This window comes from Eubalaena glacialis, chromosome X (assembly GCF_028564815.1).
Source record: "Eubalaena glacialis isolate mEubGla1 chromosome X, mEubGla1.1.hap2.+ XY, whole genome shotgun sequence".
Lineage (NCBI taxonomy): Eukaryota > Metazoa > Chordata > Mammalia > Artiodactyla > Balaenidae > Eubalaena > Eubalaena glacialis.
Window position 1 is genome coordinate 33,428,000 of NC_083736.1, and position 15,693 is coordinate 33,443,692.

General features: G+C 36.5%; 1 protein-coding gene across 1 annotated transcript in view; it reads left to right on the forward strand.

The window, feature by feature from the left end:
- The window catches only part of CFAP47 (cilia and flagella associated protein 47), a 486,133-nt gene that overhangs the window by 246,520 nt on the left and 223,920 nt on the right, over positions 1–15,693 (forward strand). Inside the window, 3 exon segments of the mRNA XM_061178124.1 lie at positions 1,757–1,843; positions 10,022–10,092; positions 11,367–11,512. Coding sequence (XP_061034107.1) covers positions 1,757–1,843; positions 10,022–10,092; positions 11,367–11,512 — 304 coding nt within the window.

Here is a 15,693-nt window from a genome sequence, read left to right on the forward strand (position 1 = left end):
GTACATTAATGTTAGAGCAGTGCTGGTCTAAGTCAAGATTACTCAGAGTTTAATCCATAGACAGGCTATTTTAAAAACACCTGGAGAGCTTGTTTTAAATGGAATCCATGCCAGACTAAGTCAGAATTCATGCAAATAGAAGCTTGGGAATCTGCATTTTGAACAAGCACTCCAGATAATAATAATGCACATTGAAGTATGAGAACCACTGATTTAGAAACTGCAGTAATGAAACAAGATCTTTTTCCATTTTAATGACAGTTTATATTTCATTTTACAATTAATATGTCTATTTTGAGGAAAGCATGTTCATTGTAATTAAGTAGGGATTTGTCAAACAGAAGCATACAGAATGCTATTTTATCTCAAAATGGTACATGTATAGTATATGAAAAATGTAATATTTATTATATTGGTTTAGTTTTTTATTTGTGTGTCAAGTAATATTATCCTTGTGATTGTTTTTTAGCCAGAACAAATTATCACCAAAATAAATTGCCCAATGATTCACCATGGATTTATAGAAATAAAAAGAAACATTATGTTTTTTGCCTCAAAATTTTATGATATTTAAATGAGAATTTAGTGTATGACTTTACGTTTAAATTGCTCTCTGGAGAGGAATTATTCCTACATTTGCTTAACTGTAACTTTACAGTGATATAAGCAAATCTGCTAGTTTGATACATAGCTTGCATTGTTCATAGTTTACATTTTATTACAGTTAATTTTGTCTCTTTAAAACTTTTTATTATTTAATATTTATAAAATTCCTTACAACCCTTATATGAAGGCACCAGAAATATCAAGTTAAAACAAAAGGACAAAAACTGATGTCAACATTCAAATGTTAGGATATATAAATGTGTTGCAGTTTAGTTCATATATGTGTGTTTGTGAATGTGTGTGTGTTTTAAGACTAAAACATTTGATTAATTTTATTACTGATCTGTTTTTCATTGTAAAGCTAGTATTGTGAGATATTAATAACTGTTACATAATAAAAAAGGTTTCCTTTAACAAATCAAGTTTGGATAAATCTGTTCTTAACAATATTATACAGATTCTGTTCAACTCTGCAGGAGGGATTAGGCATTCCTGAAATGACTCTTCATGATATCTTTCACCTGCCTCTAGAGTGTCATTTCTCTACATTGTGGGGGGCTGAGAGGATAACATATTCATGTTTGTACTTTGCAGTACCTAGTCCCACACCTAACACATAATGGAGTCTCCAAAACTGTTTCTTGAAGGAATGAGCATTATTATATAGGAAGGATGGAATTTCTGTGTGATTCCAGATGATGGCATAATTATTAATGCACTGATTTAACTAGGTACCCACATCTCATGTCCACTCCTGAAAGAAACGTTTCTCTTTTCTGGAAATAGGATTAGAAATTATTAAATGTGTATAGCTCTGACAGTGTATTAAGACCAGTGTGTAATTTCCTCTTTCTTTCTGGAATATAATTTGGGTGGTCATTTTTGCTCTAAATTTCCTTGTTATGAGAATTCAGTGTTGACTTTCCATATAAAAATAGCATTTTTTACCTATTTCCATTCCAGATCTTTTCTTTCTAGCCTACGTTTTGAGTTGCAGAATGAGAGCACATGGACTTTTTGAATTGTAATTTATTCTGATTCTAATTATAGTTTACGAATGATGGAAAATAATTTAAAAGAAGAATGTTTTGTGGTCATCTGAAATTTGTTACAGTAGAATTCAAAATAATCCTTTTTTCATTTATTTTAGTGTCATTTTTGTGGAATCCTCAACATTTATCTCTTTGCCATCCCAATTAACTGAAGTTGGAGAATTTGTTGACCACATGAACGATGGGTAAATGTCTATATATTTTATGCTCATAATTATCTGAGGCAAATTTCTGAGAAATTAGCATTCAAGTAAACTTGTTATATAATTACACAGTAGTTTTCATTTATTTGAAATATTTAATTTATATTATATTATATATATAATTTATATTATTCACACTGTTATTCTCTTTATATATTTCTAAGTTTATGTGCATGAAAATTGAATACATATGCACTTTATTAAATGCAGTGGATTCTCATTATTCATGGTAGTTATGTTCCATAAAGTTACCATAAACACTCAGTTAGTGAATATTGCACCATTACTCCAAGGAGAAGTATATATAACCACATAGATTATAATTGTAAATCCTAAAAACCGCCTATCCTGGTAGATTCCACTTTTTTTTACTTTACACAGAGAAAATGAAGTTCAGAAGTGTTAAATGACTTGCCTGAGGCAGTCCCACTAACAGGTACCATAGAAGGGTTTTAAACCCTGTCCTCCTGACCTCAGAGCTAGAGCGGCTTGTGCTTCTTTTTTTTTTTTTTTTTTTTAAATTTATTTATTATTTATTTGTTTTATTTTTGGCTGTGTTGGGTCTTCATTGCTGCACGCGGGCTTTTTCTTTAGTTGCGGAGAGCGGGGGCTACTCTTCATTGCGGTGCACAGGCTTTCTTATTTTAGTGGCTTCTCTTGCTGCAGAGCACGGGCTCTAGCTCATGGGCTTCAGTAGTCATGGCTCTCAGGCTCTAGAGCACAGTCTCAGTAGTTGTAGCGCACAGGCTTAGTTGCTCCGCGGCATGTGGGATCTTCCTGGACCAGGGATTGAACCCGTGTCCCCTGCATTGTCATGTGGATTCTTAACCACTGTGCCGCCAGGGAAGTCCCTCGGCTTGCACTTCTGTACTTGTGTACTACCCCCTACCGTCTCCATCCTCTGCTTATCTATGCTGGAAAACTGAAATAGAAAAGCCCAGTGTCACCTTATTCGACCTCAGCTGGGAACTTGTGTGACCAGCTACTGGAACTTTCCACCATTCTGCACATGCTTGCAAACAATTGTGAAAGTGCCATAAGTATTGATTTGTGGGTTACAAATCAGTTTTAGTGAGGAGGTGAATTTGCAAATACGGGATTGGTGGATAATGAGGATTGACTGTATTTAAGCTTATTTGACCCATGTTATGAAGTCTGTATTTAGTTTAGAAAGGAACTTTGACTTCTCAATAGAGAAGTAGAATTTTTTAAAGTTAGATTGCCTCATATGTCTCATCTGTTTTAAACTATAAAATAGCTATTTAAAGTGAAGTAGAATAAAACAATGTTATAAAGGTTGAAGAAAGTCAGGCAGAAACAAAATAATGCAGGTTTCTATTATAGAAGTGCACTTGACCGTTACTACTGTGTTGTTAGTTTATTTTATACCATTGTCTCTGTGTAATGCTTGACAGCATCAGTGTCATCCTTTTAGCTGCAAAAACATTCCAAGAGGCAAGGATTTGGCAGTGTTGATACATTGAGCTATAAGGCAACATTATAGATATCATAGGAATGGAATATTGTAGGCATTTATGTTAATTTCTTTGTAGTATGAAATGCTAGTATTGCCAAAAAAACTTCGGTAAACAGTTCTCCTGGATTTTTTTTTTTTTCCAGTCCCTTGCTTCTTGATCAAGAAGTTGCTTTGTGGTCACAGATTTTGCCTGAATGGCTTTGAAACAATTTTCTTCACATTAATTGCAAATAATTTATAGTATCACATAATTAAACTAGAGTCAAATCTCAAAGAAATGCTGTAGGTATCTGTGAGCAGAAGTAACTCAAAGTGGGTCTGTTTAATGAAGAGCAAAAATATTGAGTCTACCTTCATAATTTGGAACACAATATGGAAATTCTGTACCCAGATTTTAATATGATTTTTCTTCATACAATGTTCTGAAGTGGTTTTAGTTAGACCCAAAGTTCCAGAATTATTGAAGCCATAGAATCTCAAACTATAGGTAAAGATATCTTTTTAAGTTATGCCTTTCAAATCAAAAACAAAATAGAGTCAACACGTATGAAAGCATTTGTAATTTAATTTAGGAAAGGAAGGAAACTTTGGAAATACTCATGCAAAATAATTCCCAATTCAGCGTGAAGTATCACTTAAGAAGTGTGTCTACCACAGTCTCAAACTTTATTGATTGTTATTTCTCATATAGTCTCTTCCATTTGTATTTATAATACTGTGCTGTCTTAGTTCTTCTCTCAAATCTTCCTGTGAGAAAAGAAACATAAAGATACAGTGACATTGAATGTTGGGTCAGGGAGAACATAGAGTAGTCAGGCTTCGGCAGATTAGCTCTCAAAGAAAAATTCAGAGCCGTTAATTTAAAGGATCGCAGATTTACTCCTGTGCACCTCTGTAAAGACTGTCTCCCAGATCAAAGGCAGGGGTGAGACAAAGGCGAAAGCCACACAGTTCCTCAAGGAAAAGGGCTGGTCCTTGGTATGTCATTTCAGCACTGACATGGATTGAATACTGAGCCCCAAATCCATATGTTGAGTTGTGATAGAATAGTCTCAAGTTCACCAAAGAGCTTGCTTTTCTGACATTCTGAACAGATTTATTAGAAGCATTACTGTGGCTCCTTCTTCTAGGGTCCTGACTGCTTTCTGTGTAACACCTCCAGGCTCCGGTTCATGTAACAGGCAAGGCTTTATTCATTTTCTCAAGGATCAGCTGAAGTATCCAGAACTCCAGCAATCAAGTCCACTTTATAGGCAGCAGAAAGGATAAGAGTGTGCCCTTTTTCTGTTAGGGAAGCTTCCTAGAAATACCACGTAGCACTTCTGCTTGTAGCCCATTGATCCAATCTTAATCAGATGACCAACCCTAGCTGGAAGGAAGACTGAGAAACTGCCCTTCTCCACATACACATCAAAAGAAAATGAGGGTTTTGTCAGGGAGGAGGGAAGGGCCAGTGGTTATTGGGATAGGCAACCAACAAGTTCCACCACGAGGGGAACACAAAAGAGCGTTTTTCCTCCAAATAGCACAACGTTATTTCATCAATCTGGCTTCATCAGCATAATGAGGCCTTTTGATCTTTAAATATAATCTTAATAAAACAATACTTAATAATGTGACACATCCTGTTTTTCTTAAAGCTCTCCTTAATGTTTGTCTTGAACAGATTTCCAGACACAAATAAAATTTAAGAACATACATTTTCAATCATGACCAGAATGGAAGTCTGGTGTAGCACCTCTATGATTAACTTTCATATGTAATACACCATATACACCAGCCCTGGTCTGGTCTCTAGGTTTAATCATCAAGGTAACATAAGAGAACAAGAAAATGTTTTTAAAAATCTCTATAAGCTAACTGGATTATTTTTAGAGCTTTTTTACAAATATCCTTGTTTTCCTCTTTTAGGCACATGGTAATATTGCACTTCCCCACTAATGTTGAAGTTATCCATGAACACATAACTTAATCGGCCAATGGCATGTGAGAACTGCTAACTATTTTTTCCAGGTGGTAGCTTTAAGACCCAGTGAGCAATTTTTCTTGTCCCCTTTCCCTGCCACAGTTATGAGAGAGGCACATTTAGAAATGGAGGCCTCCTTCACCAAGGATCACTACATGTGTGAGCAAGAAATAAACTATTGTGTTAATCCACTGAGATGTGGAGTTGTTACTGTAGCATGACCTAGCGTATACTAACTGATACTCCTCTTCAGAGTCACTTCTGTTAATATCTCCCCACATGATAAATAACCTCTTCTCAAATGAGCCATAAAGTGCTGAAATTATCTTTCAGGTGGCATAAAAATGGATCTCCTATTTAAAAATGTAAAATGTCTCTGTAAACTGGTCTTCTTAAGCAACAGATACATATAAAACAACACAGTTGAAACCACATGGATGAGGAAACTTTATGTTCATCACATATTTTACTTTATGGGAACATGATCCCTGAGCATAAGCAAGAGCAGTTAAGAAGTTTTTATTCTAATTAAATCCCAAGGATTATCAGAAAGGATCAGGACAGAGACTGATTTTAGCCACACTTTAAAATTGAGTGACGGATCAGCAGTGCTCAGAAATGGGCAATTTGTAAACAATTTCCTACAGTGATATGACTTGCAATTTTTTTCCAGCAATTTTGAATTATTTATCACTCAAATTTTTACTAAGTGGCACGTTAAGTACTGTTCTTAGTACTGGAGAAATATTGGGATAAATAAGTCACAGATCTGGCCCTAAAGTTGCCAACCATCAAGCAGAGAAGAAGAAAAAATCTACACAAATGGAAGCAATTGTACAGGGCAGAATGCATTCAGTAGTATGTGTTATACCAAAAAATAATATATATATATATATATATATATATGTATATGCTCTGTGAGCTGATTGGCAAGGAATATCACTATGTAGGTATTATTGAGATATTCGTGAAAGATAAAACATTGAAGGAGAAAAATGAGGTCCTAGTAACCTTTTTTCCATGCATACACCATGTTCTCCTTTATCATATACAAATTGGGATCTGAAATATGAGTATGATCTTGACGGCCAGACTCTAAAGCAGGGGCAGAACTTTCCTACAAATATCCTACAAATATAGAAGTATCATAGGAAGAGGGAATTGCAGAAGCATTGGGGGGAGTGGGGGACAGACAGGCAAGGGGAAGTACAAGGCATACGCTTATAAATATGGACTATAGGGTCAGCATAGGAAAGTGTGAATTCAAGTTGAAGAGGTATTGAAGTGTTTATCATTCTGCTTTGTAATTATTTCTTGTAGAGCTACTTTGCTTGGCAGACTGGATACTCTATGAACTGAGGGGTTTCATCATTCTTCATTGTTCCCAATATAGCTTGGCCCAGAATAGCCACCCAAATGAAAGAAGGCCCTGGTAGAGGTATGTTTCTGAGTCCTGATTCTTGTTTTAAAAAAAAAAAAAAAAAAGCTGGGTTCTGGAGAGCCATGATTTTAAAATATTTCATTCTGCTACACTGAATAATTAGTAACAGAATTAGGCAAGTCTGTAAGGAAAGCAGAGTGACTCAAAAACCAGATGTATATACTAAGAGTAACAATCTGCCATGATGCTCTTGCTCTCGATTAGGGTTTCATATGTGGTTTTAATGTTGTCGGGCTCTTTGGTAGTCTTATGAAGCCTATTCTACTTCACAGAATAGTGTTTTATAAATACATAAAATAAGACGCAAGGATTACAGAGTGTCTTAATCTACTTGGGATGCCATAACAAGATACCGTAGACTGGGTGGCTTAAACAACAGAAATTTATTTCTCACAGTTCTGGAGACTGGAAAGTCCAAGGTGCCAGCAAGTTAGGTTTCATTCTGAGGCCTCTTCTTTTGACTTATGGGTGGTAGCCATCTCACTGTGTGCTCACATGACCTCTTCTTTGTGCACACATGGAGAGAGAGGTTGAGCTCACTGGTGTCTCTTTCTATAAGGATGCTAATTCTGTCTTATTAGCACCCCGCCCGTATGACGTTATTTAACCTTGATTACCTTCCAATATGCCTTCTCTCCAAATGCAGTCATTTTGGGAGTTAAGGCTTCAACATATGAATTTAAGGGTGACACAGTTCAGTCCATAGCATAGAAGAAAGTAATAGTCTAGTAGATTATCAAAATATTTAAAAATTGTAATATGTTAAAATATATACTTCTTCATTAACACAGTACATAGTCAGATCTACTGGTAGAGATTAACTACCATACTTTAAAAGTAGCAATGAAATAAATGACAGCTCAAGATATGTGCAAGAACTGAAATGTGATGTATACATATTTGTGGTTGTTTGGTGATCAAGTCATAGTACAGTTAACCACTACTACTGTGGTTTGGTTTAAATTGCTATTAAGAGTTAGTGGACATAAAGATGAATTTTTCCCCATTTAAATTCACAGATTCACTCTGTCCTTGTACCACAGGTTAGCACCCCTTGCTTTAGAGACTTCTCAACTGTTCAGGAGCCAAAGTGGTACAAAAAGAAGCAAACATTCCATTTTAACAGCCCTCCAGATGGCCCTGGGGCCCTATTTTGACAAACTCATGGACACATGGAGGATGGAATGAATCTAAAAATTGATCCTCTTATATTCCTTCCTGTGATGCATAAAAACTAGACTTGAACCAGATCATTTGCTGTTTGGTTTGGATGCAGCCCTGAATGCTAACCCAGAAGTATGAAAGCTTATAATAAAGATCTTCCTTCCCTGTTGGAGAAGCTTGAGAAGGAAGCCATTCTTGGAGCTGATTTATTCATGCCCTGACTAGAACCAGTTCAATATCGTTTTGATTATTTTAGCTTGAAAAGAGCTGTATACCACTATTGCAGAGGAAAAAGTAATGCCATCCCTTCCCACCTCATAAGTAAGTTCTACTCCCTGACTTTGGCCTACTACTAAATTAGCAGAAAATATTCCATTGCTTGATCTACAGTGTTTTGTATAATTTTAGCCTCTTTTGATGCTATTCTTCCTTAAGACCAAGGCTTTGAAATGCTCCCTCTGCCTTAGCTTCAACAATAATCAATGAGCATTTAGGAAAATGGTAGCATGGATTGAGGTATGGGGATTAACAAAAGGGTAAATGAATTGTTTTCTTTTCTGTCTTTGGAACATGCAAGATACTGGTTTTGTAATCAAATTGGGTTTGTCATCAAATTTCTAGGGTCAAGAACATTGATCAGGTAACATAGAATTTTCCTGAGCCAGAGTATTTTATTAAATTATTTTCTGATGTCTCTGAATTAATCATGACAATTATTAGCTTTATGAGCAAGTCAATCAAATTCTTAGGTCTGTAAATTATTTTTATTTGTCTTTACCATAAATAGTACAGGTAACTCAATTTTTCTGGGTTTGAGACTTTCCTTTGAGGATAAGGCAACTCTGATTTATTCAAAAAGGCACTTTCATTAGCTGTTCTCCAACAAAATAGGTAAAGAAAAGAAAAAGGAGACGAAGCCCAAATTGCTCTGCTTTTCTATTCACTATGAAAAAACAAAAATGACTGAAGGGCTAGTGATTGCAAGTATTGAACAAAATGAGGTTTGGAGATTATCTGAGCATTTTAATCAGGCATTCTACCCAGAGCTCCATTATCAAAGAGATGGCATCAGAGCGGTACATTGAGAAATAAGCATTCTTTGTTGTTCTTTCCACTCTTTGTATAGTCTCTCTTATAAATGCTAAAATATCCATCTACTGTGTCTATCATGGCCTTCAGGTATCTATCAAATGCTCAAATGACATAAAAGTATTAAATGTTCTTTTTAAAAAAAGAGGATTACTGAAACCGATAGTCAGAATGCCTGTGAGTAGAAGTAAAGCACAGAATAATGGCAAGATGTGGTAAATAACCTTATTAAGAATGTGGTGTAAAGAAAAGACAGTGTTTGGAGAAAAGGAATGGATATGGTTGGAAGAACATTACTTAGAAATAGTATATTTTTACAGCATCAAATTCAGACAAATCAGCTGGCAAGGTGAGAAAATACGGGATTTTTATATTCTCAGAAAAAAATCAGGCAAACAATATCTTAGAGCCTAGGTACTAATTGACAGCAAAATAATCATGAATACCAAGAGGAGCAATTTGGAGAAAATTGATGGGTTCTGGAAGACATGGAACCTTTCAAGGGAGGCCCTTGCTTCAGGCTGTGATTGGCTAATTTTCAGGAGTGCAACAAGAGATTAAACAGCTGCCCAAGTCTCCTTCTACCTTTATGAGAAAGAAACAAATGTGGGAACAGTTAGCGTAGAGAAGAGAATTTTTCAAGAAATCAGGTTCTAGAACCATTTTTGGAGAGACTACCTGTGTAGTCCTAAGTTGAGACACCCTCCTTTGGAGTCTGAGGATTTGGGTTTTTATTATTATTATCAACTGTTTACTTCTCTACAGTATTTGCAAGTAAAAAGGAATTGCTTTTACCAAATTTTTAAAAAAGCAATGGTGAAAATATAAATGATTTTTCTTATTTTTAAAATTTCTAAAACGATATAAACGTAAAAATGATCTTGGAAATACATCTGTGGTCTTTGCATATCGTATTGTAGGTAGCCATAATTTTTAAGGATGTGTAAGATTGAATTAAGATAGAATATTGTTTTTGAGTCTTGTTTGTGCTGTTGATGTTGTCTTCCTGTTCCCTTATGACAGCGGTGCTGTGAGTAGCAGTGAACATGATGTTGCTGAGGGCTGTTCCCAGGCCCCAGATGCCTTAAAAACCTGTGAGTGCTGCAAATAAAAGCTTTTATTTGTTTGCATTTTTTATTTTTATATATAGAGCATAATGTGAAATGAAATAGTCAATAAATCCGACTGTAGACAGAACGGTAAGCCCTGGGGATTGCTAGCCACATGGGAGCCCGAGGTGTTGGTCCTCAGCCTTTTCTGCACCATGACCCTTTGGAAAACTCTGTCCACATCTTGCCTTTCACTGTTGAGTCTTAGTTTCCTCGCCTGTACAATGAATGTATTTCGATAAGGGACCTTTATGTTTCCTTTGGCTTATTCTGAACTGTTTAAACCTATTTAGGTGACAGGTCTCACCGTGTTTAAAATGTTAAGCAGAAGACAGATTTACTTTGTTTTATGAAATAACTATAGATTTAGAAAATGTGGATAGAATGATGGATAGGAAAATGGATATGGGGATGTTCTGGTGATCTCTAGCTACAGAACAAACCACCCCAAATGTAGTGGTATTAAATAACAAAAATGCCTTATATTATTATCTCTCACACTTCGGGGGTGACTGGCCTCAGCTAGGTGATTCTTGCTCAGGGTCTCTCAGGCAGTTGCAGTCAGATTGAGGGTGGGGCTGTTGTCTTGGACGCTTACATGCGGCCTCTCTATGTGGCCTTGGCTTCTTCACAGGATGGCAACTTGGTTCTAAAAGCAAGTGAACCAGGAAAGAGAGATGATTAGGAAGAAGTTGTATTACATTTTCTGATCTAGTGTCAGAAGTCATACTGCTTGATTCTGCTGCATTCTAGCATACTCTCCGTTAGGATCAGGTCACTAAGACTGGCCCACCATATCTCCACATTCAAGACAGTATTGAGAAGTTTGCAGATATGTTTTAAAAGCTAACAAAAAGATAAAACTATAAACAGTCCTTTATTTCCAATTTAAGTTGTCTGTTACACCCTGTAATTTGAATCATTGCATAGTCCACAAAAAAGCTGAAGATTCTGGAATGATCTCTTTGCTGTTTATTTTTATATGTATATCCAGGCTAATTTTAAACACTAGTGAAGTTCCTTTTGTTTTTTAAGGAATCTTTAATAGAGGGTCATAATTATATATTTTTATTATGTCAAGCTTGGGCTGGGGTCCCCCATACTTTCATTAACAAATGCATCATCTAATTTTGTGTGCTAATGCTTTGAACATTTTTAAAATTCATCCCCAAACTCTAATCACTAATTGAAACAGCTGCTTTATTTGAACAGCACTTACGAAATGATATGTAAACAAGCCCTACTTCATGTTTTGGCAGCAATTAAGTCCAATTTCATCAAAGAGTTCTTCTGCCCTACACGTACTCTTCACCTGGGAGCGAAAGGGACTTCAAGCCTGGAGCTCTTCTTTCTCCCCTTTGGCATGCACACCCGCTACTGTGTCATCATCTTCAGCAACAAAAAGGTGAGAATGGAACTGTGGTGTGTGCTTTCATCAAGGGCTGCCACTTTAATGGAATAACCAATGCAGGCAACTTGAAGGCAGCTGAAGACTATAGGAATGTAGATAACAATGTCAGCCCTCTAGTTGCTAAACAAAGAGCTTATCCTCAAGAATAAGCAAAGAGTTACACTAGTTGTAAATTTTATTGGGTTGGCCAAAAAGTTCCTTCGGTTTTTAAGTAAAAATAAAAGGCACATTTTTCATTTTCACCAAGAACTTTATTGAACAACGTATTCACCATTTTGTTCCACTACCTTCTGCCATTTTTCAGGCAACTTCATAATTCCATCTTCCCAAAACTTTTTATCTCTTTGAGCAAAGAACTGTTCCAGGTGCCTTTTACAGTCTTCCAGGGAACTGAAATTTTTTCCATTAAGAGAATTTTGTAAAGACCGAAATAAATGGAAACCCGAAGGTGCAACGTCTGGTGAATACGGCAGATGAATCAGAACTTCCCAGCCATGCTGTAACCGTTTTTGCCTGGTCATCAAAGAAACATGTAGTCTTGTGTTATCCTGATGGAAGATTATGCGTTTTCTGTTGACTCATTCTGGATGCTTTTCATCGAGTGCCGCTTTCAGTTGGTCTGACTGGGAGCAGTACTTGTTGGAATTAATTGTTTGGTTTTCTGGAAGGAGCTCATAATAGAGGACTCCCTTCCAATCCCACCATGTACACAACATCACCTTCTTTAGATGAAGACCGGCCTTTGGTGTGGTTGGTGGTGGTTCATTTCCCTTGCCCCACGATCTCTTCCATTCCACATTGTTGTACAGTATCCACTTTTCATCACCCGTCACAATTTGTTTTAAAAATTGAACGTTTTTGTTACGTTTAAGTAGAGAATCGCATGCGGAAATATGGTCAGGAAGGTTTTTTTCGCTTAACTTACATGGAACCCAAACATCAAAGCAATTAACATAACCAAGCTGGTGCAAATGATTTTCAACAATTGATTTGGGTATTTTGAGTATGTCGGCTATCTCCCATGTGGTATAACGTTGATTGTTCTCAATTAATGTCTTGATTTGATCACTATCAACTTCAACTGCTCTACCCAACCTTGGAGCATCGTCCAGCCAGATATCTCCAGCACGAAACTTCGCAAACCACTTTTGACACGTTTGATCAGTCACAGCACCTTCTCCATGCACTGCACAAATCATTTTTTTTGCATTCCAGTTGCGTTTTTACCTTTCTTGAAGTAATAAATTATAATATGCCAAAAATGTTGCTTTTTTCTTCCATCTTCAATATCAAATTGGCTACACAAAAATTTACCAATTTTGATAAGTTTTTTTTTAAATGCACGCTGATATGACAGCTGTCACAGTACAATCTAACAAAATTGTTTCTAATGAAGTTAAAGACAACTAAGCACTACTAGAGCCATCTTACAGAAAAAAACAAATGAACTCTTTGGCCAGCCCAATATAATGGTTGGATAAGGAAGTCCCATGGGAGCAGAGTGGAGGCAAGCCTGACCTACTGGGCCCTATCTGTATCAGTTATCTATGGCTGTGTAACAAGTTACCAAACATGGGGCTTAAAACAATCTGTGTTTATTATGTCACATTTTCCACGGATCAGAGATCCAGACATGACCTAGATAGGTCCTCTGTTTTAGGTCTATCAAGTCTTCAATCAAGGGATTGGCCAGTGCTGGGTTCTCCTCAGAGGCTCAATTGAGGAAGGAGCTGCTTCTAAGCTCTCTCAAGTTGTTGACAGAATTAATTTCCTGGCTCTGGGATCCATGCATCTTGCTTCTCTAAAGCCAGGGAAGGAGAGAGACAGAGGAGAGGAGGCAGGGGAGGAAGGAGAGAGAGAGAGAGAGAGAGAAAGAAAGAAGACAGGCTTAGAGGAAACGTTTTACGGCATTATTCCCTTCCAGAAAGACACTGCCATGTGTTGATTTGAGGAAGGAATTTATAACCCCCAGGAGATAGTCCCAAATGTATAAGTTATGCATCAATTATGTACTATATTGAATGCATATTCAATGAAATAATGGTAATTGGAAAGAGGTATTATATTGACCTGTTTTCTATAGAACTGTTTACACCTGAAAAATAGTATAGCTTCTTAAACATATAAAAAATAGTTTAATTTTACACTGAAAATTACTATTTAGGAAGAAAAAATGCTATTTTATAGTAATGCTAAATCTTGTTCTTCATTTCTTTTAAAAAAGTTTAGGATTTAACTGAATTCATCTATATCAAAATTTGTGAAAAATAATAACTATAGTGTGACCAATAGTTAAATAAAATGTTTCACAATCCCTTTTTTTATATCAATTTATTATATAGCCCTAGAAAAATGTTAGAGTTAATTCTCAATAGCATGGTAAGGAGTTTGATTTTATTCTTCGAATTTTTTTTTTTTTTTTTGCCCACGCCTCACGGCTTGTGGGATCTTAGTTCCCCAACCAGAGATTGAACCCAGGCCCTCAGCAGTGAAAGCACCAAGTCCTAACTACTGGACCTCCAGGGAACTCCCATTATTCTTTTAATTAGACTATTTGAATATTAATATTTACTTCCATAAATTTAATCTAAATTAATCAAAATATAATTACATTTAACGTGGCATCTCAGTTTATTAAAACAGTCTTTTGATTACATATGTTTTGTTCTTATCAGAAAAAATATTAAGAAAAACAATGATCATGAAATTACATTGCTATCAATTGAGAAATAATGCCCCTAATCTAAAGTATTGCATTGAATTACAATTACTTAAGTGGGGAAACACATCTATTAATTTACACATTCAATTTTATTGCTAATTATATTGAAAAATGCAATTACACGCTTAAATAGATAATCAAACATCCAAGTCCACCTAGTTAGCTCCTTTTCTTATTGAATGTGTGATAACTGCCTTGCCATTAAGAACCACCTGTTGAAAACTGTAAAGTAATTAGGCCCCAATTTGATAGCTGTCCATGTGTAAAACAGAAACGTTTCTACTAAAACTGCTATCAAGGGTCAGCCATTTGTTTCATTTTGGCTGTTCCTTTTGAACTTTCAAATAAAACGAAATGACTTATGTAATAGCTGTTTGAAAGTAGAAACAGTTTTACAGAACTTCCATCAGTGTTCATAGAAATTCCTCAATTAGGGGAAAATCTACAGAAGCCCTAAAAATTCATGCTGTTAAATGTAGAAATCCAAAGAGATTTCTGCTCATGCGTAGACAGGGGCAGATTGAATGGAGGAACCTGGAGCAGAATCATGACCCAGTCCCTGAGGAAATGCACTTTCTGGGAGGAGGTATTGACAGACCCCCACACAGAGCACACAAACACTGCACAGCACAAAGCCATGTACTGACACAACCCTGGGACTCTGTCTTCACAGTGGTGCCCGTGTGAACATCTGCTCTGTATAGTCCTAGGTTCCAAAGTCAGAAACCACCCAGCATTGCTGGGATCATCCTTATGAGAGAGGCAGGGGGATCAGGCAGGGATCCTTGACATGGGGCGTGGGTTAAGAGTGGACTCCATCTGTAGCTACTTACTGTGGCCTGATCAGCCCTTTTCTACCAACACATGAGCCTTTTTATTGAACCACACCAGACTCCTTCTCCCCCCCAGTAGTTTTATCTTCTAGTCCTACATTGTCCTTTTTCTGTCTACAGAATTTGGTCAAAACAAATAGAAACCAAAGTCCATATCTTGCTGACTTGAGGAAGTGGGAGTCAGCATCCCTGAGCAACTTATGCAATACAGATTGGTCCTGTTCCACACCAAAGAGAGCTCCAGCCTTGCCAGGTCAAATCAAGAGTTGAGAGGGCAAGGGTGCCCACTGCCTGGTCAAAGACCCCACAAGGTCTTCTTGTTGATTTATGGTTTACAACAATTTAGTCTAAGGCCATGCCATACCTGTTGTTAAATATATTGTATGTCACTCTGTCCATCTCCCTTAGATTTGCGTAAATAAGTGGAACCCCTCGCTTGACTTTTTGCACCATCACTCGTCTCATTCTCCCTCAGTCTCTCTGTCTCTGCTGATGCAGAGATTAAGCTGGCAGTCTCTGTTATGTATATTTGTAACTATTCTGCAATCAGTGTGCAACTTTTTCAATCATAATTTAAGGTGCAGACTTAAATAATACTGATTTTTGTGTAATTTTACAGA